The sequence below is a fragment of the Brachyhypopomus gauderio genome, chromosome 12, assembly GCF_052324685.1.
Source record: "Brachyhypopomus gauderio isolate BG-103 chromosome 12, BGAUD_0.2, whole genome shotgun sequence".
In the NCBI taxonomy this organism is placed as follows: Eukaryota; Metazoa; Chordata; class Actinopteri; order Gymnotiformes; family Hypopomidae; genus Brachyhypopomus; species Brachyhypopomus gauderio.
In genome coordinates, this window is record NC_135222.1 from 6,752,358 (window position 1) to 6,777,924 (window position 25,567).

At 44.7% G+C, this 25,567-nt stretch overlaps 2 protein-coding genes and 1 long non-coding RNA gene across 3 annotated transcripts in view; 2 read left to right on the forward strand and 1 right to left on the reverse strand.

Annotated features, from left to right (window-relative positions):
• The window catches only part of wdr18 (WD repeat domain 18), a 35,830-nt gene extending 29,599 nt beyond the window's left edge, over positions 1-6,231 (forward strand). Inside the window, exons 8-10 of the mRNA XM_077024742.1 lie at positions 1,982-2,148; positions 4,068-4,136; positions 5,597-6,231. Coding sequence (XP_076880857.1) covers positions 1,982-2,148; positions 4,068-4,136; positions 5,597-5,725 — 365 coding nt within the window. The 3' untranslated portion in view covers positions 5,726-6,231. The remainder of the gene's footprint in view (positions 1-1,981; positions 2,149-4,067; positions 4,137-5,596) is intronic.
• Positions 6,232-8,043: 1,812 nt separating this feature from the next.
• LOC143528830 (uncharacterized) lies at positions 8,044-11,703 on the reverse strand. Its single transcript, XR_013134531.1, has 3 exons — positions 11,333-11,703; positions 9,842-10,081; positions 8,044-8,132 (listed from the first exon to the last, which is right to left on the reverse strand). It is a non-coding gene; the product is annotated as an uncharacterized LOC143528830 (long non-coding RNA).
• Positions 11,704-12,896: 1,193 nt separating this feature from the next.
• grin3bb (glutamate receptor, ionotropic, N-methyl-D-aspartate 3Bb) overlaps positions 12,897-25,567 on the forward strand; it is a 34,772-nt gene continuing 22,101 nt past the window's right edge. Inside the window, exon 1 of the mRNA XM_077024743.1 lies at positions 12,897-13,552. Within this exon, the coding sequence (XP_076880858.1) occupies positions 13,100-13,552 (453 nt within the window). The 5' untranslated portion in view covers positions 12,897-13,099. The remainder of the gene's footprint in view (positions 13,553-25,567) is intronic.

Sequence of the window (25,567 nt, forward strand, 5' to 3'; positions counted from 1 at the left end):
CTATACAATAGGGATTTTTCCAAGGCTGCCTTCCAAGTGAGTGCCTTCCAAGCAGCAGGTGCTCAGCTGCACACCTGTTTATCTTAAACTGCATTGAAAACCCACAAACAAGCATCCAGAGTCAGTTTGGCCAGATAGGATGGACTCTTAAAATTTCGAGGTCGAATCTAATTTGATTTCCATCTTTTCTGACGTATGGATTTTCCCTTTCACTGTAAAATGACCCTCGGATGTTTGTATTAGACTATAAGGTATTTTATTGACCATGTAAGGTACGATGAAATAGATTTCAGTTGCTGGAACTGCACATAGTTACAAAGCATACTGAAAAAAACAGTATATCAGACATAAGTTAGTTAAAATTATGAAGGTGTAATAAGTGCAAGTGTGAGTGATTACTACGGCTCGACACAGTAAACAGTGCATAATACAGTACTAGTAATAATATACTGATGTATAGTACAATCCCAGGATATTTTCCATCCAATGACTACAACTTGGAGAAAGAAACTGTTTTATATATTTGCCCTGTGTCCTGAAATAAGTAAATGGATAAAGTGCACAACGGCACAGAGTCATAGGTGGGGTCATTTTCATTGGCTTCAGGGATTGGCTGTGTGAGTGGCAGCGATATTTGACATGCTTTGAGCCACATTTGTTTGTATATTCTTTTATTAATTAGACCTCTGGGGAACACACATGCATCATTAGGGATTGTGGGTTGTTATCTTTTGAAAGTAGTGACTTTTTCTGAACAACTCTCTTGGGCTGTGATCATCGGTATCCATGCAAACCAGTTCTTCTTTGTATGTTTGTTTGTATTTTGATGATTCTTGCCTTAAGAAATCAACACCAGTAGTCCATCAGGCATGTAAAGACATGCACAGAAGAACCTCTTTCTGAAATGTGCGATATATATAATGTTTATGTATGTGGACAGCTGTAAATTACAAGTGCAGTTTAAAATTGTGTCGGTGATAAAATGATTTATTATAAAGGTTTCACAGACTTGACTCCGACATTGGATGGCTACAGACACTAGCAGAGACCCTGCTGGAGGTGCGACTTAACTTTGGCAGGTCACAGCTGTTTCATTCAGTCTGCTTGAGTGTGTGCAGAAACTCACTTTCAATGCCTATTTTAAAACTTGGCCACTGGATCCCTTTAAAGAAACTGTCTGTGCCAGAATCTCAATGGAATTTCGTTGATTAATCTCTTCTGATCTCTGTGTGCTGTGTGTACTGAGAGAGCAGGATATATTGTTCTGTCCCGTTGAGAAAGAAGAGAAGAAGAACCTTTTCCGACAGCCAGTACTGGAGAAAGATGTTTTTATCTAGTTGGACAGATGGGCAATTTCAATTATATTGGTCTCGTATGCGTAAGGCGGGCTGTAATGGGAAAATAAAAAAGGGGTCTGACTTTTGAGTTCAGTAGTCAAAAATCACTTGAGAGTTTGTTACGTGTTTCTGTCATTAAATTTGAAGGGCGTCGTTTTGTGCTAAAGTCCTGTTCTGATACACCCTCGTAATCGTGGGCCATAAGATTTCACACGTGAACTGTTTGTTGCCATGGTTTTACTCACCTCACGCATCTAGAACTTTGTTTATTCTCTTTCTCTTCATTCATATTGGAATGAACCAAAACAACGTCTAGCTTTATTTTTACCATCCAATCTCTTTGCCTGCGTGGTCTCTGCAGAAATGCAGAGACAGATAAGCTTGTTGTCTGGTTCCGTTTTTGGAAAAACCTGTGAGTGTGTTTTTGTGTTTACATGCCGTTTTCAATGTTGTGCTGCAGAAAACCAGGGGAGGTCCACCAAGCGGCTTTGGTGAAGTCCTTCACTCCCGACACCCCCACCTTCCCGGGCTGGTGTTTGGTGAAGAGAGTGTGGACGAACGACAGGATTTAACCCCTCGATTACAGAGTCCTGTTGAAAGGTACCACGTGAGATTACATGTGCCTTCTCTTTTCATGCCGGCAGGTCAGGTCACCAACGCTGCCATCATCCCAGCCCCCGCCAACATGTTCCTGGCGGACAGTCGGCCGGCCGTGCCTCTCCCGCTCTTCAGCCGCCACCCGAACCCGTCGGAGCAGGGCGACGGAGCCGCGGCGGGCGGCGTCTGCCTCAGACTGGGCACCAACGGCCAGGTATACGCACCCGAACCGCTCGCCACCCGCTCACAGCAGCAACGCTGCAGGCGTTTCCAGAGAGAACTCAATCTTTCTGAGCGGATTAGCGGCGTCGGCTTACAGATGGGATGATGGAAGTTTTCCTCAGCGCTCCTCTCTCGAGCCTGCGGAGATCATGGGTAGCTCGGAAGACGAAGCCTCGTCCGGGAAGGTTTTTTTTTCCCACAATGGGTGTGTTCGCGGTTTTGGGGGAGTAGTCATTATGAGCATCTTGTTTGCGAAGCCCGTTTGGGGGAGGGTTGAAGGGAAGATCCGGGCATGCGGCACGCTCTGGTGTTTTCAGTCCGCTCCCAGGACGCTGGAGTAAGATGAATGTTGCAGCATTGTTAAAGAGCAGCTGTTTGTGACGCACCCGTAATCCCTCCAATGTCAAAATCAATTACAGGCTCATAAATAAAGCAGTTAGGCAGGGTATACTGACTGCCTCCCACCTGCTGGGCCTCCTCTGCCTTTAACTCTTCCAGCCAAGTTTACGTGCAGTATTTACACGCTTTGTGTCCCGTCTCTCCTGGGCTCTCTTCAGCCTTCTGTCTACTGTTTGTTTTTTTGTTTGTTTGTTTGTTTTTGTTTGTTTGTTCTCCCCTCCCTCACATTTTCTTTAAGGCTAATCTCTCAGCTCCTGGGAATATGCTGTCAACTTTCCAAAATTAGGTTGTTGTATTTTAATATGTAAATATATAGTTTATTTTTATTTTAAATACACGCCTGTTAGGCCATAGGGAGCGAATAATCAGCTCGGTGAGGTGGTACGGCGTGCAGAGCAGGCACGGCAGCAGACGGCGCCCTCTGTCAGCGGAGCGCCACAGAGCGTGCAGACGCAATCCCACTCAAAATCCAAATGAATTTCCCTCGTAATTGTCTCCGTGATTTGTTTGTGTGAGCCGCGTGGCCGCCCGCCGCACCCCGACTCCTGGGAAGGAGTGGTGTGAAAAGCCCATTAGTGGCTCGACTGCGTGCTTCCAGACAGGGGTCAGGGAGGAGGAGGAGGAGGAAGGATGGAGCCCCGCCTGGGTCTGCTGCAGACCTGCGCTCTGGCCTACGGCCACTGATTGGTGGGGGGGGCGTGTGGGGGGTGTGTGGGGGAGGTTTCTCCACTCAAACTGAACCTCCAGGAGGAAGAATGCTCGTTACCTATCGAGGGGTGCAGGCAAATGTGCTCGAAGGCAGGAAGGTCATTACCTCTCCAGAGAAGCAAGCGGCAGAGAGAGGTTGTCAAGTTCGAAGTTCATGGTGCAGCATTGGCACACTGAGAGATTATTTATGTGAATTCAGCGCTTGGCTGTCCAGATAACACGCCATTATCGGAGCTTGGCGTGCGGGGCCTCCAGAACGCTATCTCTGGGGGGCCGACGTGTGTGTGTGCAGGCCTCCGTTTCACCACATCCACTGTTAGTGCGTACTTTATTGACCGTGCTGTTAAATGAACGCCAACTCCCACGCAGTTAACGTGAAGGTATAAAGCTGTAAATCCCGGTGTGTGTGTGTGTGTGTGTGTGTGTGGGCTGACACTTTGCAGATCACACTCAAGCAACCGCAGTGCCTCGACGGGCCTGTTAGAAAGGTCTTGTTGGTAATGGCGTTGTCAGTCTTTATAATCCTCCAGAACCTTTTATAGGAATCGTAATCAGTTTGCTTGCTCACTGTCGGATCCGAGGGGCCCGTTCATGATTGAGCCCCGCTCCGCTGCTGACCTGCTCACTAGCGCCCCCAACATGGGGTCATCCTGCGGTACAGATCAACACGTGCATGTTTGTACAGAGCGCCGAGTGACTCCGTCATTGACGTTCTTGAATTTCAGTGTGTTTATTTAATGAGGGATGTGTTTTGACCCACCGATGAACTAATGAACAGGTCTGTTTCGTTGTGATCGTTCTCAGGACTCGGAGGAGACCTACCTGGAGAAGAGGGAGCACCTCCATTCTCTCATGTGCGCCGTCACAGACAAGGTGAGCAGGAAGAGAAAAGCCCGACTCGAGGCAGCGCGGCCTCGGAACCGCAGTGCGCCTCTCGGTGGTGGGGGGCGCACTCGTGCCCTTCCTCATTCTTCTCTTTCTAGTGCAGGCCACCTTCCACTTCCTCCACCTCCCAGCGGTGTAGCGGTCACCCTGGTTCAGGGGCCCCTAGGGGCCCTAAAACTGCTCTTCCAACATGGGTGACCCTGGATATGTTTAGATACACAACACACATCCTATGGTGTGTACTGTTCCATCTGCATTGATTTATATTCTTACAGTGCTTTACCAAGCATCCTTGGGCATATAGTGAGCAACGCTTGGATATTCAGTTAGAGAAAATGTATGCAAATCAGGAGCCCCAGCCCCCTAGGCTGTTCCCGGCTTATTTGTGATTGTTTCAAACAGATGCTGTGACAGTTGTTGCCAGGAGAATATAGCAGACACTGAAAAATGGAGCATAATATTTCTTGTACTGCACCATGAAAATGCATTTTCCAAATGCACATAAGCCTCATGACACCTTTTCAAATCACGATTTTCAAAATGCTTACTATATGAGGATTATATAATTGAGCCCCTGAGGTCAAAAAAGCTAAATGCTTTAAATTGGCCGTTTAATGTTATTATTACAAAACATGAAATGCTAATTATTCCTTTTGACCTCTGTATCTGTAAGACTGGCACTAAGACGATTCATACCAGCCCCCTTTCTGTGCTGACCTGCACACCAAAAACTGCGATGTTTTGGCAAAGCATGCCAAAACTTCAGTCCTCCGGCCCTGCTGGGGGCACTGTGGGCAGATGCCCAAACCGCCCCACTGTCCAAAGCCTGGACACACTGCTAAGTGGATTAGTAGCATTCTGTCCCGAGTGACCTGAACCCTGCAGGCGAGCCCAGACCCACTGTGTTTTCCACTGAGGAAATGGGTAAATAAATAAGTTAAAAGCAAGAGAATGGGGGGTTTTCCAAACACTTCCCCTGCCCTCACCCTCTTCCTTAATCTGTGGGAAATGTGCGTGGTTGTCATCCTCCGTTTGCCTGCGCTGCGGAATTCTACACAATGGAAGACGTCGGTATCTCCCCAGACAGATTAGGGATGTTATAAAAATGGGATTTGATGACCTCATCAGGAATGCATGGTGCTGGGGTTGGTGGACTCAGCTCACCAAGTTCTTCACCCCTGCGGGTAAAGCCCTCCTTATTTTCACATTAGCCCACTTTGCTTTGAACTACAAACGACCTCTTTTGACATGACGCTAGGCAGGATTCATGCCTGAAGAAAGCAAATCCTTACTCACTTCTGCTCCTTCACAGTACTGGCGTGGTACTGATGGAATTTGAAAGAAAGAATTTTCTGGAAATGATGGCGGGCTTAAGTCATGTGGAATCTAGCCTTAAGATATCTCTCTCTCTCCCTCTCTCTCTCTCTCTCTCTCTCTCATATATTCAGAGTGTGTTTGGTGATGGAGAGAACTCTAAGGTGCGTGTATCAGAGTTGGAGGAAGAGGTGAGGACCCTGAAGAAGATCAACAAAGACCTGTATGAGTTCTCCACGCAGCTTCTTACCAAGCCTAATTAGAAGAGCCATCATGAGGTGGTTTCATTTTATCAGATGAGCTGTACCTTCTTCAACCCTGCACCTCTTTGGATAGCATGGGGACTGTAATTATTCATTCACTCACAGTATGAAGATCACTACTTGGTGATGTGGTTAGTCTCTATGAAGCAGTGGTGATTTTTTAAATACTCAGACTTTGGGTATACTTTTGTATAGTGCATATTTGTTTTGTTTTGTAGTCAATGGTTGTATATGCTATTGCTGCAGTACCTCAGAATTGCTCTGAGCATCCGACCTTTGTACCCTTTATAAAACCTTCCCAACAATGGCCTCATGACCCGTGCCATACTTAGGAGGGAAAATGGTGGCCAACAGACAGTTTGTACCTAAAACCCTTTTCTTTACTTTTTTACATTTGTGTGGAAAATGGAATTATTTAGTCATTTTAATGTTAATTCTTCATGAGTCTTGTTATACTCTACATTACACTGTTCACACAGGAACACATTAAAGTGACACAGACTCTGTGGTGCCAAAAGAAAATCATTTGGCCATTCTCGCATGCTCCATTTGTTGGTATTGTCTTTGAAAATAAGCACAAGTGATTCAGATTAAAAGAAGGCAGCTTGACCCATATGGCTTTTCACCCATAACTGTCTGTAGTAGGCCGTGCCCCAATCACGCCTTTGATCTCACCCTTCACTGGCTCCAAGTTGACTTCAGTGTACGGCGCTGGTTCTAATGCCGAGTGAACGTGCTTATGTGCATCGCAGTATGTTTGCCAGCAAATAGATGTTCCTGACGAGCGGTGTTCAGCCATCTTTCCTGTTCCACTTCCCACTGAGCTGCCCTTTCCTTGACCTACACCAGCATCCTTCTGGAGACGAGATCCTCCGGAAGCAATGCAAGGAACATCTGAATCTCTTCATAATGAAGGGGGGGGGGGGGGGGGGATAAAGTGTCTGCCTTCAAAGGGAAAGAAAAATCATTGGCATTCAGCGGACGTTCTGTTCTGAACGGAGACAACGCTCGATCTTTATCTGCTTAACAGTTTTAGGCTCCGCGGAGGAGATCTGAAATGTCTTGAGTCTCGACGCAGAGAGAGGAGAGTGCTGATAAGAGCGCGCGCTTCCTCTCTCCATGTCTCCTTTGAAGAGCGCGAGGGCGTTCGGTTCCCACGTCTCCCGTCCGCAGCCGCGCGCTGCGTGGTCCGCCGTCTGCGTGCGTCATGTTCGCGGCCGTCTCCTCGGGTCTGCGGGGCGGGAGCGAGCGTGTGCAGCGGGAGGAGGCAGGAGGTGCAAGAGCTGAAGTTCAGTTCTGTGGGGAGGAAAAAAAACATTCCTCTTTTTTTTTCTTTTGCCGTTTTCGTTAAAACAGAAAAAATGATAAAACATTTATTTTGAAGCTCTTAAAACTCTTTTATCTGGATACTCTAACAAGGTTACCGGGGAGCTTTGTGCTCTGAGCTGGCCATGTGCTGGTGCTTCATGGTGGCCTGCAGACATTCAGAAGCCAGAAGAAAAATGTGGATCGCTGATTCCGGTTCTGCAGCGGTGCGGCAGAACACCCCGGTCCTGCTGGAACCAGCTGCACTTCGCAATCACAGAATACCACAGGAAGCGGAGCTGTCTGACGGAGGGATCTGTGAAGTTACCAAATCAAGTTGTTTCCTGAGAACATGGATAATTGATCACATATAGAGCCAGTAGTGGTATTGCAGGGGTGTAAATTGTTTGTGAATGTCTTGTTCACGCAGCATTATTCTAAGGTTTTACCAGGTTTGGAAGGGTTTTATCCTTTGGGCTCTGCACTTTCTATTTACTGCATACACCGAACTGATCACCTGGTGCAGTCTTCCTCCGCTGGGCATCAGAGCTACTGTAGATTGTTTAAAAAATGGAAGCTGTTTGTAAAGGGAAATGGCATGTAAATGATTGGTCCACCTCTAATAAATAGTTTCAAATGAAAGAATATGGTCTTATGGTGGATGCCATGGGTTTTGCTTAAGCAAACAATATTTTGTTCTGAATTGTCCTTGAGAGTGCTTACAGTAAATCAATACAGCCTTAACTCTGCCCTTTGTGGAGTTAAATTGCAAGTGTCTCTAATAAATCACCTAAAAAAATGGGAGTAAATGTCTTGCAGCTAAAACAGTTAATGAAACTGAGATTTGGCCCTGCCTTGGCCAGCAATGAGAAGATCTGCCACCTTTATTTACCTTCATTTAATCCCAGTCCCCCTCCTATTGCAGTGGCAGTAGTGGAAACTCATTCACTTGTATCAGTCAAGGGAGGCAGGGGGGTGTGTCCAGGTGAGATCGCATTCGAAGGCTGAGAAATCGATTGCGACCGCCAAACCGTTGCGCCAGAACCCCCTTCGTCACTCTTGCATCGGACTTGCTCTCTCGCACTTCTGCTGTTCCCCTGATCTGAAAAAAGGGAGGTGCGTTTCAGAACATACGGCATGGAGCTCGTTCGCTCTCAGCTGTCTGTTGTCATCACACGTGTCGTGTATGCATCTTATATCGCATATGTCCACAGAGCGGGGGGAATTTCATGACGGACAAAGATTCAGCCACCTGAAATCCAGGCGTTAGTCTTGATCCAGGCATAGCTTTTGTGAAGTTGGGTCAGTGCTGGATAGAGCCATTATAAAGCACTTCATTCAGGAGTAAATAGGTCAAAGTCTTCATAATAAAATGGACATGTAATTTCTGCTGCAAGAGTCCTCAGGGGCCATAAGAGGAAGTTCTGCTCCAGCGGTACAGACCTCCGTAAGCAGCAGGAACGTCGTTTCACACCACGCAGGTCCCTGCTGTTTTACGCTTGGTTAAGAAAATCACTGAAGTATGATTGCGTAATGAACGGGTTTTGTCCTCACCGTCTCCGATAGCCTCTCTCGCTCGGATGAGAGTGGAAAACCTCCGTTTCTGAATTTCTCCATCTCTGGTGCCACTGCCGCTGGCTTAATGCAGTTGTTTTGGTTTGTTTTCCATGGGACGTCACGCGTTAAACCGCATCGCAGCGTAACTCGGGACTCCACTGAACCTCAACATGGTTTGCTACCTTAATCTGATCTTATAAAAATAAAAGATTTATATTTGCACTGAAGTAAACTTCCCCAGCGCATATGGTTGGCACACTTACCAGCCGCTTTAATAGAAACCCTTCCCTGCCACAGTACTCACAGTGCACATCATTAGGCTCATCTGTGTTAGAGGGAGACTTGTAGCTGACCTATTACAAACTGTTGCCATGTGGACTTAGTGGGTCAATGCTCACATGATATACTGTAGTGAACTGACCATTAATGAAGAATTAGAGGTTATAAAATTATAAATGGCCACGGACGACTATCATCTAAGATGTGCACCTATAAGATTTTATAAATTATCTAATAAAATGGACAGAGAGATTAGGCAGTAAGGACTAATGACAAAAAGAGGATGTTCTTCGGAGTCGAAGGGCATGGTCATGAGGTCTCCTACTGCATAAGGGCTCATGTCATCAGGATTTCAAGCCTTGAGAGGTCTCGCAATGCTGGAGGTCCTGCACCGGTTCTGAACAGTGAGCTGATCCCTGATCCCCTTACAAAGCAGCCTAGTGAAATCAGCCCAGAGCAATCTCCAAATGGACCGGTGTGAAAACGTACAGCAGCATGCCCGTGGTGATCCCTCCACAGCCGCAGATCAATCAGCGCCGTGTCTTCAGGGCTGCTGATGTCAGAGCACAGACTTGGTGCTTTGTTTATCGCTAGGCTATCAATGGTGGTTTCCTCTGTCTACCAGTATGTTTGAAAAGTACCCCACCCAAAGTATATAGTGTTGACACTGGTTGAGATACTCAATGTGCGTAGTTCTGAGAGAGATGGGTTTAATAGCAAGATGGAACTGATAAAGGTGCTATCTGGACTTGACTGTGTTGACACAAAAGTAAAGGGAATACATTAGGGAGTGATGATATCTATGTATCTAAGAATGAGATGAAGACAACACACCATGGTCTTTTGTGTGAGACATTGACATCACATTTGAAGTGGCGAGGGACTAAACGAAATGAGATAACGATACTAGAATGGGGAGAATACAAATGTTGTGCAGTTTTTGCAAAGTTTTAGGTCCCCATCAAGTTCTTGTACCTGGTTGTGCATCTAGACTGCAGAGCACACTGTGCTGCTTCCCATCGTGGGTTGTTTGGGCTCGCCCGTGGCCGTCAGCCGGGACCGACCTCGGCGGACTTGCTCCTGGTTTTTTGAGCACAAGAGGGCCGCGCCTGTCCTGGACGATCCCCTCTAATGAGGCAGGGGTGAGGGAGACGGGCAGCACCAAAGCCCACGTCACAGTGCTCCGGCACACGGCCCAGATTACAGCCGATGGCTCTGTTCATATGTGAGAGGACAGAATCGGAAAAGTATAGAGAAACAGACAAAGTCTTGAACTGTTATTATGGAAATTCCACATACACAGCATATGTGAGTATTCTTATTCTCAGACACAGGAATAACTGAATTAAAAGGGAGTGCTGGATTAATAGAAATCTTTGTGCGTCTGTGACAACCCTGTTCACCCCTGTTTTTTTTTCACCCTTTTGAACATCACAGTCTTCTGGAAAATTCTCTATTATCCTGACTGGCAGTTCTTACTTTTAGGATCCTAACTGACAAAGCAGCCCCACCATGACTGCTAGGGAACGTCAACACCTCCTTAATTCCTCTGTGTGTAGTGGCTTTCTGTGGACCAGTGGAGCCATCGCTGATTTAATAATGGCTTCAGGAGAGTCTGAATGGTCTGATGACTTTGAATACAAGCGTCACAGACAAAAGTCCCAGCCTTTTGTGTACAGATATTTTGCAGTCAGAGTGAGTTCAGGATGAAGGCTGCTTGGGATTAGTTTGGGATTGTATTGCAGGATTTAAAGCTTCTGGGAGCATGTTCTTTGGCACCCCTGATGGGGAACTGGAGCACCTCTCATTCCGTAATATGGAACTGTTCCGTAATAATGTATATCCCATACTGGAAAAGAGTCTGGAAGCTCGTGGAATGCCGAGGTTGTTATTGATCCAATTTGCGCTTTGTGGAATATTCCGTTTCCTTGCCTGACTCGCGAAACTTTAGGTTTGGCAGATGGTTTATTAGGAGCAAAAGCTATTGACAGATGTGCAGAATCATGAATGAAATTTTGGGGTATATGAGAAAGGATGAATTAAATAATACTACCCTGAGAAGACAGAAGTAATGGGACACGGTTGTGGAACAAAAATGACCAATTTCTTTAAAAAAAAACAATGGAGAAAAGGAAAAAGAAAATCTAGCCTGACCCAGCATATGAAGTTTGAGAGAAAGACCTTGTAAAACTCCTCCTTCCTAGCTTACATGCTCCCTTTCTCTGTAATGAGGTTTTGTACACCATCAGCACATCTCCGTGACCCTTCCACACCACTGCTGAAGCTTCAGAATGGGTGGTACTTTTCCCCTTCGGCCATTTATCAGTGTTGGTTGGCCAGAGTCTATGAATTCCTGGACTGCGGTCATTTGGCACATTGGGGTTTCTACCTTTCTATAACGGTAGGTGTTTCTTCCACAGATGCAATGACATACCTGGCAGCAACAGAGCACTCAAATGCACTTACTCTTACATCTCGCACTCATATGGTGGTGCAGAACGTCGGGGAATCTTCATCCATCACTGTGACATTAACCGGCTCAGAGGTGTGCCACGCCTCCATGTTCTGAAAGTAACTGATGGCAGAAGATGTGAAAGAGAAGTTATTCCAAGAAAGTGATTGGCCACATTTAGATCCCAAAGTGGCTAGACTTCGTTTCACCAGAATGTTCTATCAGAATAATTTCAGTCACAGTAAGCACCGACTTGACACTCTTGAAGCAGGTTGATAAGAGTTTAGTTTCAAGTTACAGTGGATTTCAGTTCACATTCAAAATCTACATGGATCCTCATTAGCATTCAAGCGTAGAAGTTCGTTGACTGCATTATTTATGTGAACCTGCAATGATTACCTGACCTTACATGTTTTTTAATGTGTTTCATCTGATCTTTTGTGACACTACTGATCCTCATATTAACTTCATACATCTTTGGAGGGTGGGGGTGCAGTAGTTTAAAACAAGAGGAAAACTAACCGTTTTCACAGATGTACTGCTGTTAGGAAACGTTCTTTAATTTATTTGTTGGCTTATAGATTTCATTATAAAGACATTGAACTTTATTTCGAGAAGTATACTAGGGACACAACTTGGTTTGTTTTCGAACTCAGAACGAGTGCCTCTCAATATTTTGGCTCTGTTGGTGTTTGGCATTAACAAGCTTGAAGGTAGATCACATCAGCTGATAGTTCACGCTAATCGATAATGTCTCCAGAAAATTGGCTTGAGGGAGGTGAGCTGAGGAGGGGCAGACGCGCACTGACAGCGGTGACAGGGGCTTCCCTAATGAGGCCGAGCGTTTGTCTACTCCTTCAACAGCACCAGGTGGGAGATCGTACAAAATGAGTCCATTAGCCATTCAACAAAGGTAGCACCGATTGGACAAACGAGATTTAATGGTTGCGTGGTCGTGCAATGTCACTTTGGAGAGTTACCCATTTCGCAAGCATTTTGCTTTTGGGGTGCAGTATGATTTCACTTTACTGTATAATTCAAGCAAATGCGGTATCATTCAGATATGATGAAACAGCTGTTCTGTCATTTGTCATCATATTTTACCAGATGCAGCTTGGTTATGCTGGATAATTACCAAGGTCAATGTCTTAACTCCAAACCAAAGGAGACACTTACTGAAGCCTGCACCAGTTTTTTTTTTTTTTTTTGCTTCATTTCCAGTATTTTGATTATTCCAATTAAACAATTGCAGTTGGCACCTCAATTATTTATAGTGAATAGAAAATGTATAGAAAATTAATAGTCTTATTAATCGTGTCATGGGTAGTAGTATTATTTTTTTTTTGTCTTTTCTCGTTTTTGCCCTCTTAAATATGTTTTTAAGCCGTTGTAAGTCCACTGCAGGTTACCAGTTATCTGGCTAACTATCAAAATGTCTTTATTAGAAATAATATAAACATTGCTTGCGAAAAAACATAAAATAAAAAAGCATATTACTGAGCAATCGTTTTTTTTTTTTCGTTGTATTCTCTACGCCGTTCTCTGCTATCGATGGCTTAGTGTTAACAGAATGACACTGGAGTGGCTTCTCCGCCTTTGGCGCGCCCCCTCCCTTCCTGAGCAGCATCACACATTCGCTCTGTAACTCCATAGATCACTGCTCATACCATTCCTAGCCAAAAAGGAATAAAGGACATTAAAGCAAACAAAGAGGACAGAAAAAATAGGACAAGCAATGCTCTCTTCTGATGATGCCTCATTCCGTTTGAGAGCGAAGCAGGATGAATTTAATCTTCTCCAGGTTCTTGGCATACTTTTACTTCGGATTCCAAGTCGTTCTCCATTCCCTCATCGACCCTGGCCACTTCCATCCCCAGCCGTGCCACATCCTCGCTCAGATAGGACGCACGGTGCGCTTCGGTGTCCTCCTGCCTTCCCATCAGCCCATCAGGGTGCAGGCTGCCCTCAGCCGCGCCCTCAGCGCTATCGCCCAAACTGGGAACAACTTTCTTCCCTACAACTTGAGCCTGGAAGTGGTGCCTCACCAGCCCCCGAACGGGGACCCCGAGTCTCTCTTCAGGTGTCTCTGTCAGTCCATAGTCGTCCGGGGGGTTTCGGCTGTCCTCGCGTTCCCCCAAACCCACGAAGAAATAGTCCAAGTGGAATTTATGTCCTCTTTTTTGGAAATTCCTTTCATAAGTATTATTGAGCACGGAGAGCCTCTCAAAACTCAGGTAAAATGTTTTACAACTTTTCTTTATTGCCACGGTTTGTATCTGTTTTGTCAGTTTAAACGCGTAGAGATTGAACTTTGACGCGCAAAGCTTTGCTAAAAATAGAGTATTTATTCACGTGATCTGAAATAATCGGGTTGTCAACAGAAATCTTTCCAAACGTTACAGGCTACAAGATTTGACAGGTAAATCTGTTGGTAGGCTGAAACACAGGAGTGTCTGCGCACCCAGTTGTATCCAACTGTTGCCAAGCACGTCTTTCTCCATTTACTCTTATCAGCAATCCTGTAATTGGCTAATTAATGTGATTACTGTATAGCCTATTCTTATTGCATGCTGTCCAATTGAGACACTGGTAAGAATTTTATGGTTGAGATACTCAATGTGCGTAGTTCTGAGAGAGATGGGTTTAATAGCAAGATGGAACTGATAAAGGTGCTGATAAAGGTGCTATTTATTACTTATGTTCGTGGATAAAAAGGTTATCGGTTTAGGAAGGATGTAGCCACTAATTTCAAAACAAAAGCTATGCGCGGTTTTCTGCCATGAAATATGAAGATGCTTTAGATCTACTAAGTCTGCTGTATGCTGCACTGTAATGCGTCTTTAAATCGTTTTTTAACAACAACAAAAATTTTTGCAGTTGCAATCAAATCTTTGCATTTATGCAGTGTAAACCTTGTATGGGCTTTGCTTAATGTGTTTCACATTTAAAGGTGATCTGACCTTAGATCTTGAATGGGTTCTCCAGGTCAGTGTTAGGCTCCTGCATTACAATGACCTTTAGTTGATCTTCCCTACTATTAACCCAGTGGACTACAGGTCTTGATCTCTGTTTTGATGGAGTTCACTTCTGCACTCCTCTTATGTGGCTGTGATGGATGCTCTCTGGACAGCCTCTGTGTACTGCAGTACCTGGCATGCAGCACCACAGAAACCCGCTTACATCACAAGGTACTTTAAGAAATTAAAAGGGGGAGAAAATCACACACTGTAAATCTTACGGCAAGCAAGGGAAAGCGTACACATTTGTCTTGTTTAATATCCACTCATTAAAATCACTTTGGACGGTTTCTTAATTCACTGTGGAAATATCACACCACTTAACAGAAATGCTCTGCACCTTATTATGGTTTATCATATTAATCCTTATCACCACTTTGGATCTCAGTGCAGATGGTGCCAAGATCATGCAGTGTTGGATCAACAATCCTGGAATAGACAACTGCTTAAAAATACTGAATGAATCTGACTCCGAGCTTCCGAATGGGTCTTGGAGTGTGTGGTAGCCGAAATGCTGTCATGGTACTGCTCCAGTGAAGATCATTGACTGACAAAAGCTTTGCAGGCTGTAGACCTCTCCAGCAATCTGCTAATCAGTATAAAAGCCCTGCTCACTCCTGCTGTAGCCCGTTACGCAGGCAAAAACAGAAAATGTGAAGTGTGGAAAACACTGCAGTGGAGTGGGTCGTAGTTGATGTGCATAGAACCCAGACTTCTGCCTCGGTGCACACACACCGCGGCAGTTTGAAGATAGTCTTTCAGTGTTTTGATTCTAGACCACATTTGTTATTAAAGATCTCACTGGCCAATGGTGTGTGTAGCACAAGCATGCAATGACTGTGTGAAGATGCTTGGTGGTGTGTTTGAGGATATAAGCAATGTGTACCGTTTCTGTATTCCAACATGCTTTGTATTTAAAACACTAATGTGACTGGGCACTTTGTTTTAAATGATGAATTGCTATTAACAGGAAGGTTAACCTATACATTGTGAAGGTCACAGTTCAAACAAGCTTCCATTTGATAAACCATTGCTGGTTTCAAAGAATGCTTAACTGCTGATTTAAGGTTTTTTTTTCCAAAATGCTGCTTGTGATACAGGGAAATCACATTAATTAAGACGATGTGTAAGCCCTTCGTGTGCCGTCAACAATGGGTTTGTCCTTTTTGAATGTTAAAGGAGACAATGTTGGAGAGCTAGTCATGACATTTAAAACATTTTACATAGAATATTTTTGTGAAATTTGTACAATTAATAAATAATAGATAAATGAAGTAAATATGTATATGTAAGTAAAAAGTTTAATAAGACTGAAAAGGAAAACTTCTTGGACATAAACTAGATGATAATCATATTTGCAAATGAGACATTACTAATAGGAGAGCACTCAATGAGACATTACTAATGAGACAATACACCACCAAAGGAGACATTACTAATGAGACAATACACTACCAAAAGAGATCCTTCAGTTTGTAAATTAGTCTGTAGGGCCTATTTTCCAAAATGACATTTGAATATATATATAAATATAACACATAACACATTTATTTCTTTTTTGTAGCAAAAAAAACGCAATGTTACTTATAGAAATATTAATGATACACAGATGCTTTGTGCATATGGGGCTTGACAATAAAAGAGAAAAACAAACAAAAAAAATCCTGTTTCCTGAACCCAAGTGCATGTGTGAATGTGCAAATCACCCTGACACAGCAGACTTAAGGTCCCACCATAAATCATAAGGGGACAGTGGTCAGAGGGAAAGAGCCCCGTAGAGCTGAACATTGCACTAGTGGGCATTGCTGTACTCTAGGCTCATGCTACCTCTACTGTGAGGGGAATAAAAGCTGCTAACCTACAATTTGCAATACAGCACGCTATGGCAGAGGATTTCAGGAGTAGTGTCTGCGTCGAGTGCCGTTGGCTATGGTCGCAGAGATATGGATCATATCAAACGATGAGGTTGGTATCCGAATAATATATTCTGCCTTAAATTATGATGAAGCAGAATAAAATGCATGCATGAGGCTGGATTATTAAAGAGTAAAAACACAAAGCAGCAACATGCCGAAGGAACGCAGATTTGGGTCTTTCCAGGACTCCTATGACTTTTGACCTATTTCTATGATCTGGGTTTTTCAGGTCCTGGCCTCTGAGTAGCTCAGCAGTAGCCCATGTCACAGGATCGGGGTCTCCCTGCTCCGAACACAGGGGCCAATTAACAAGCCCCTCTTGAGTTTCAACCACAAAGCAGTGTGGTGCTGGGGTTTTCCAGGACCTCAAGTCCTGCAAAAGACTCCTGTCAATGGGAGGGTCTACCAGTTTTTGTCAGATGGGCCATTTATGGCACATAAAGGAATGCGTCAAGGTGCAGAACAAAAATCAATGAATTTAATCAACACTGTGGAAGCCAATTATCTCTTAATATTCTCTGACATGGTGAAGAGAGCACAATGTTGGCACAATGATTTATTTCTGAGTATGTTACTGTAGTTTCTTCATGGTCAAGCATAATTCTACTTCTAGAGCATGCATATAAGGCTGCAAAATATGTAAAAAATAAAAAAAAGAGCTTTTCTTTTAAGAATCAAAAAGCTAGTATTGAGAACATTGTCTCAAGGGTATATGCGAATGAAGCAGAGAGAAGAGATGGTGGGATGTGCTGAAACAGGATGGCTCTGTCCGCAGCTGTTCTGAATGAGTGAACTTTAATATTACTCCTATAGGCATCCGTCTATGTTACTCCACCCCTTGGAATTGCCTTTAGCTGTTGGTTTGGGTGGGGGAGAGAGAACAAGAGAGAGAGAGACTGTTTGGCTGAGATGACAGTAACTAGCAAAAAATGGTTGAATGATAAAGTTTTTTAGCTTGTTTATTTAGGCCGGATCTGTTTTCGAGCTTATTTCTTTGAGCAAAATTTAATTAGAAATATTAGATGTGGAAATGTTGGCGAATGTAATCGTGTTTCCTTTGATAGTCTATATTGTTGTTTTTATGATATTGCATAATGTTATTGTGGGAAGATGTACCAAGATTTATACTCTGCATTGAGAACTTTATATAACGACAAAGTACGATGCAGATGTTCAATGATTAAAGCATTTTAAAGGCAAATCTTCATATATTGAATCTGACATTTCTGGTCAAACGGTCACAATGTCACCTAGACTCACCCCAGGCTCGGCCCATGTGCAAACACATACGTCTGTCATGGTGTCATGGCAAGCATGTCCTTCTGTCATGGTGTTTGACCGCTCTGTAATCTAATTGCTGAGCAGTCAAACAAAGCTTTGTGGATAACGTCTGCGTTTAGACTGAGCCGGCCTGAACCCCCCCCCCCCCCCCCCCCCCCCCCCCTAAGCTCCAGCCGCAGGTGTGTGGAGTGCACTGTTAAAGCCAGTGTGAAATGACTGCAAACAATAGAGGAGCGATTCGTTACGGGCTCTGACACGACCAGGCAGGCACAAACGACACCAGTGAGCTATGAAAACTGACCTTGACGCGCCCCGCGTGCTCCCCCGGTTCCCCACAAGCCGCCCCGTGCTGTAATCTCGCACCAACACACAGAGGGCCGACCATCCGGCTCTGTGACGCTTGCTTATTGGGCGGAGGATGGTCGTGGTGACCAACAAACCCATAATAAGTATAAAATTGAAGGAGCCCCAGAAAGTGAGGTTGGAGAAACCAGTGGAAGATAAGTTGTAATGGCGCACAGGTGTGTGGGAGCGATAGTCCAAATTGCCTCCCGGGCTGGAGGTTTCACAGAGCGATATCTGTCCCTGATGTGTGCGAGCGCTTACTGTGTGCATCCCGGCCTCGTTGGTGCTGCGCTTGTGCACACAGTGTGTACAAGAGCCGCACGGATGACTCAGTGCGATGGTGGTGGTGATGGCACTATCTTCCCCGAGAACATATGCTGCTTAAATAGCTTGACTTTAGCTAATGGAGATGAAAGACAGAAAGGCTCCCATGGGGGAGACAATGTAAGCAAAGCCCATGCACTGCAGTGCTGCGTCCTGTGTAATATTCTAAATTGATATACCTTTTCTAGGGAAGTTGTAGTGTAGGGACCTAAAAGCACTAACTGTATCAGTGGGACACTTTAAAAACTAACTGCTGACATTTTTGCAAAAAATAAAAATAAATGTTCTTTGAGAATCTGTCACATTCTTGGCATTACAGAAGTGATTCGCCATTAGCCAAAAACACTGCGACATCAGCAACCTGGTCATATTGATCGGACCTCTCACCCACTACATTCTTAAGGATGCCACGTCTTTTTAGTTATGAATGAATCTTTAAAGTTTTCTGTCATTACAATGAAAGGTCCAGGATCCCTCCCAAGATCAAGGTTCCTATTTGTCATTTTATTGATCCCGGATGTAGCACTTAATTAGCATAGCTGTTATATTGCTTCATTGGGAAGATGTGTGGAAATTCTTAGTACGATTGCACACTAAGTGAGTTCACGGAAGCCATGAAAGTATGAAGGTAAAGTAGGTAAGAGGAATTTTTCATTAAGGCTCTAAGATTGAGCAACATTTCCAGACACTAATTTCTATAACCACAGATTTCTAGGTGATTATAACCTTTAGTCATCTTCTTCCAACATAGTGTGCATGCTCTTAAAACTTGTTCCTCCACCCATTTCCCATGGACGGGTTCTGCGACCGCAGTTGTACCGTCTCTCTTTCCTGTGTAGAGGAGCTCAGACATTAGGATTGTACGCGGTGTGATGAAGAAGTGTTTACCGTTGCATGCAACCAAATGCAGTTCACTTAGTTTCAGGAGGAAAGTCTACCAAAATACTGAACATGGCAGGGCTTTAAAGGCTGGCTGCTTTTCGCAGCTGCTCAGAGTGCTGGTGATACACAGCTTCCCCAACGAGACTGTGGAGACATGCAGGTATGAAGCGGCAGACTGAATAACTCCTTCTCTTCCATCTTATTGAGTGCATGGCGGAGAGATGCTGAGCTTCAAGATTGATCCTCTCAAAATTGAAAACATGTGCACTGCCTTTTTAAAAATGAAATCTATTACAGCTTTTACGGTTATTTATTTGAGAGAACTTAAAGAGCCAAGAAATAAAATGCAATAATACCATTTAGTGTATCTAATTTATGCGAAACATGTTTCAGTTCTTAAAATGAACTACGCTGGTAACGACATTTGGGGATGGAAAGTACTTCAAAATACTTCGTAATTAAAATACAAAATAATACAGAGTTATTAGAGGGAAGGAATTATACAGCTCTGGAAAAAATTAAGAGACTGCCGCAAATAGATCAGTTTCCCTGCTATGTATATGGTTGAGGAAAATTTATGTTTTGTTCTGTAAACTTAAAATCCAAATAAAAACATTTGCATTTAGAGCATTTCTTTGCAGATAACAACCAGTGCTCATAAGAGTGGTGCCACTGTGACGTGGTACTCCCCACCAGCCTGTTCCAGTTGCCTGTCTACCCTCAGGTCTTGTTGATCTGGGCCACATTCGTGTCTGCTCAAACCTTATTGTTTGTGCTCTCGTGTTTCACAAACAAATTGAAGCATTAAGAGTCTTTCGCAAGGACTCTCTTTGATGTCAGTATTGATTTTGCCTGACCCAGGTATCAAATTTCAGACTTCTGTGTGCAGGTCATTTGTCTTAATCACTACACTATCAACACCGCTACGCTACACAATCCACCTGCATCCTCCACCCACACACTTTCATAGGGTCCACAAGATTCAGTGGAACAATAAGATCAGAGCTATAAACACATATGCCTTGCCAGATGCCCAGTGGGCAAAATCTGCTGGAAAAGAGAGGATGTGAAAGCTGCAGACACTAAGACCCAGAAGACTCTGGACAGGGCACAGGATGAACAGGACACTCAACCAATGACCCAACATCCAAAGGCTTTATACCAGCTGGGTGTGGAAGGCAGGGGCCTACAAGAGTGGAAGACCAACTGTCCAGGTTGAGACACGAAACATCCATACATACGTTCAAGAAGCAATGGCCACCAAGAATGAGAGGATGTGGAAGGTTAACACCAACGTCTGAGTGGGTACAGTGCTTATCCCCTGGAGTTCTATCTCCTAAGTTGGAGAAGTGCCTTCAGCATATCCAAGGAACGTCATCAGTCTTAGTCCAGTGGAATACATTCATCGGAGCAGCAGAAATACGGCACCTTTTCCTCAAACTCTCTTCTGGTAAAAGGCCTGAGGAAAAAGCCGCAAGGCTGTGACAGGAAGTTAATGCATCAAGGGAGACACTTTGGTCAGCATGCATTGTGTCGCATTAGATGTTGTATGGATTTGGGCAGTGGCCAATCGCCTTCAAGTAAACAAGTAAACAAGCCTCGGGGAGGTCAGGAACCCCTTTCTCACTGTCGTGAGTGGGCGTGCACGGCGCGTGCGTGCCCTGTCACCCGGTCACCTTCTCCTGCTTCTTCTGATTCTTAATGCATGCGCATTACATCCCAAAACCGACCTCCTCCTTTGCGGTTAATGAAAGCAGCTGTCAGGGCATAGGTGCGCTGAGAAAGCCTGAGACTGGATGGAGAGTGTTGGCGTAACATGCCAGTGACGTATGGAGATGTATGGAGCCTCCTGTTACGAGGTGCACCTCCTGTTACGAGGTGCACCTCCTGTTACGAGGTGCACCTCCTGTTACGAGGTGCCTCTCCTGTTCGGGTCACGACCTCCATCTCTGGAGCGCCGGTTCTTCGATCTGCGCTCCTCTGAGCCAAACGGTCTCGTCCTCTCGGTGGGATTAATCTGCCACACTGTCGAAGGCCTCTCATTCAGAGAGCAGACTGCCACCTCATCTTACTTCGGCCATGTAGCAAGTCCATCTTCTTAGAAATCTTCTATTAATTGTCTTTTTCTTTCTTTCTTTCTTTCTTTCTTTTTTTTTTTTGCTCAGCCGCCATTACACTGCGAAGACGTTGCTGCACATCAGGATCATGTCCGGATTACTGCTTTAAGCTGTTCGCTGTGTTGCAAGAGAGAATGGGTGAAATTGTGTCAGAGGGGGTTTAATTGAAGGTTAATAGGGATCACTTCCTTCTACACAGACAGAAGCACATCGTACAAAAACCTCCAAGCTTAGGATGCACACACATACTTTCGTATCGATGCCTGAATAGACCTTTGAATGCCTCATTATACATAAGGAGAGATTAAAACTAGTAGGTAGTTTACAAATGCGTACTTGGGGAGACCATGTTTGGAAAGACACACACTAAATTTGCATAATCAGAGGATGACTGATATGACAATTTAACAAACTTGTTCTCTCAAGCAGCATACTCTGGAGACCCAGACCAAGCTTCTCTTGTTTCATTCTGACATCCAGCCTGGGTTTTCCTACTCAAAGGTCTACCCTGGTTTTTATTTGCTCTCGTAAGAAGTATCGAGTTACAGGAGATAGCATGATGTTGCCAGGTTCATGTTTGCGCAGTGTTTGACTTGAGCCAGTGCTAACTTAGACAGCAGTGATGTCTCCATCTACTGAGCCAGCGATGATGAGTCTCGGTGGCTTTCTTTTCTCTTGGGCACCACTAAATACATTCTGTATGATCCAAACATCAGATCAGGTATTGAGCAGAGCTGGTTTCTTTCATTCTTCTCTGACTCCTCCACAGGGCTGACCGTGTCCCCTCTTCCTCTAATAAGGTGACAGGGGTCCTGTCCCAATCCTGCATTCATCAAACCAAAATTCGATACACTGTAAGCTCAGTGGTCGACTGTGCTCCATTTTACAAGCAGGGAGACGAGCTGAATGACATTTATAGTCACTTTCCCTTATCACTTTTGCTAGGGAGAATGACACCTCGGATATAGGACCTTTAGTGAAAGAACACAAATGTGGCATCTTTCGATCAGGAGTAAGGCTCGAGCGTCTGTATTTTATTAACAAAACACACAAAGAGAAACTAAGCAGCTCAGAGCAGAAGCAACATAGAGGATAAATGGGAAGAGGACGTGCACTCAGCCATCGGGATTACTGCAGGTGTGTGTGTGTGGGGGGGGTTAGGGTCACTGCAGGTGTGTGTGTGTGTGTCTGTGGGGGGGGTTAGGGTCACTGCAGGCGTGGGGGGTGGGGTGGGGGTAGGGTCACTACAGGTGTGTGTGGGGGGGGTGTAGGGTCACTGCAGGTGTGTGTGTGTGTGGGGGGGGTGTAGGGTCACTGCAGGCGTTGGGGGGGCTTACTTCAGGCGTGACTGCAGGATGTGCAGCAGCCATTAGGAGTGTTCCCACTTGTGGGAGTTAAACAGGGAGACAGGACTGAGAAGCAGCCAGGGACCAGGGGAGTGTGTGTGTGTTCGCGTGCGCGCGTGTGTGTGTGTGTGTGTGTTGAGAGGGCTGGCTGGGTACTGCTGTTGCTGAATATTAAATTTTAAGATGTAGTGGATGTAGTAAGGGAAATACACTGTGAAAGGCATTATGACGAGCTATTCTGAATTACTGGAAAGGTCCTGGGTAAATCTCACATTACCCTCAGATTTATACTATACATTCACCTTACAACATTGCCCAGATCCCATCCAGTGCATAGATTCACACTCGTCTGTAAAAATACACACAAGTTCACATTTGTGGGAGTGAGATAAGAAAGCTTGTTTGGGTGACAGATTCCTTCTAAGAGAACTGTCACAGCATTCAGTCATCAAGATACTTCACAAGTTGCAAACCTACCGGTGGCTCTGTTAAATTGACCCTTAGCTGGGTTCAGCTGACTGTCTCAAAATGCTGTTGTCAGGGACGACATGGACATGGATTTCCCCACTGTCTCATTGGTTCGTTAGGCAAGATGATTGGCTAGTGGTTAGTTGCCACTGACCCTCTGTGGAATTAATGGTTGTGGCTGTCGTGTCCCCCCGAGTGGGTTGGAGTACTGCAGGCTCATTTGCGCAGGGACAACACTCACAATGCTCCCTCACAGAGAAACAAACGGCTTCTCCCAAGCCCATATTGCCCCACAGACTTCAGTAGGTAATGGAGTCAGGACAGAAGGCAGCACAGGGCAGGTATGTAGATACGGACCTCCACAAACGTTCCTTAGAAGTAAGAAACATATGAGATTGGCACCCATGTCACACAGCATTTATGTTGCTTTTCTTTCGTCCTTGAAGCAAATGAAGGATTTTGGCTCTCTGGGGCCGATCCTGACACAGAGGAACATGAGAATCAAATGCAGGTGAAGATGCAGAGGGTCAAAAATGAGGAAGAGGAAGGAACCCCCACCCACCATGTGTGGACACAGGCTCTCATCCATAGGCTGGCTGTGAGACTTCCAACATCTTACCGAATTTGCAAACTAATTATAATCCTGAGTGGTCAATAGTTTATTTGCAACACTCATATCTGAGTCGATTGGGTTTTAAATGCATTGGTTTTGGTTTTAGTTCTGGTTCTGGTTTTGGTTTTTACTGACTGTTTCTCAATACCAGTGATGATACCCATGACTTCAAATTGACCTTGAGATTAACTTGTCAGTATTTTTAAAAGGAAATGTACAGGTGACCCACATCTTGAAACCGTTGCTACAAGGTGCCCAGATAAAGGCAAATCTGACGGTGGAAACTCTTGTGAGTGAACAGTAGTGAATGACTCGGACTAAAACCTGCATATGAGCTCTTCTGTGTAAAAGCCGTTCTGATCGGTATTGCCACTATCATGTTGATTACTTACCATAAAGTTGGAAAGCTCGGTTGTCCACTAATCTCCACACGTTCAAGCTGTTGAAATAATGGCTAAACAGGCACGTTTAATTTCCACAACCATTATCGTAAAAGACAATGCTGGTCGTTAACTTGTCATTTAGGATTTAACTTGCAAACTTTCAGCCCCTTGTGCTGAACAAAGTACTATGCAATGTAGATGTTGTGCAGAGAACAGCTGCTCTGAATTCAATCTTGCATCGGGCCACACCGAGAACAAATATCTGTGTGTCGAGTCTGTTGACTGCCATCAGCAATGCTGCGTCTCCAGCAGCACTGGTACACAACCAATGCTAAGTGGGGGTAATTAAGAGTGATCAAAGCACCATGTGTTGCACCTCTGAAGTGAATGGGTAATAATAAACAAGAGGTGTGTGTGTGTGTGTGTGTGTGTGTGTGTGTGTGTGTGTGTGTGTGTGTGTGTGTGTGTGTGTGTGTGTGTGTGTGTGTGTGTGTGTGGGGGGGAACCTGTCATGTGCTAGATGTCTCCCTGCAGCCTTAAAAAGGCCCGTCACCACAACATTCCCTTCCACTCTCTTTTCCTCTTCCTCTCCCCTCTCCTCTTCCTCACTACTCCCCAGTCAAATTGTGCCATCCAGAAGTGTTTACATAATAATAACAGTATGAACATTTGGGATCACGTGTGTAGGGATTGTTTGTAATCATGTTTTGTGGGTCACATTTACTACTACAGAAATGTCCTGAAGCACATGACGGAGGGACTGTAAAGTTTGCATTGACAGCCTCACAACAACTTCACTTTTCCACCCAATCTTTACAGAAAAACAGTCAAATTGTGTCACTTAATCCATCTGATTCTCATGCATCATGACCTCATTATCTTTCATTTACACAATCTACAGTAGGTAGTACCAAGTTTCTACTGCAAAGGTTTTTTTTTGTTTGTTTTGTTTTGTTTTTTTACTGTCCTTAGAACATTCTTGACAGATGCAACAATCCCTCTATTTTTAACTATTTGTCCAGCATGGTGACTAGGCTGCTCACATTAGTCTAGGCAAAAACATGCCAGTTTTAGCTCAGCCGCTAATCAAAGCTCTTAGTCAGCTGAATGGAGAGTTTGAGAGCAGGAGAAAGCTTGTGCGTTATTTTATTCTACATGAGTCAGAATATCTGAGATGTATGGAGACTCCTGCATTGCACGATAGTCAACAGCCTTCATTCTTCTAAAGGATCAGGATACACGAGCCTAGAATGTAGTGTTAGTATTGCTGAAGGATGTGGACTCCTTAACTGGTGGAGGCGTATATAAAAATGAAAACTCTTTGTGTTTTGGTAATGCCAACAACACCACAGCCTGCACCACATTCGTCTTCAAAGGTGGAGAAAGCAGTGAAGCCATGTTCATTATGGTGGCATTTTACTGGTTGCTGTACAGCCACAACACCGTCTCCCTAAGCTGGAGAGCAGATGCACTAATCTCCAGCTATTCCTGCTGTGTTTGGAGTTTGCAGCAGAGCCGTTCGAAGTGCAGAGAGCTGTCGCCACTGAGCCGCCTTGC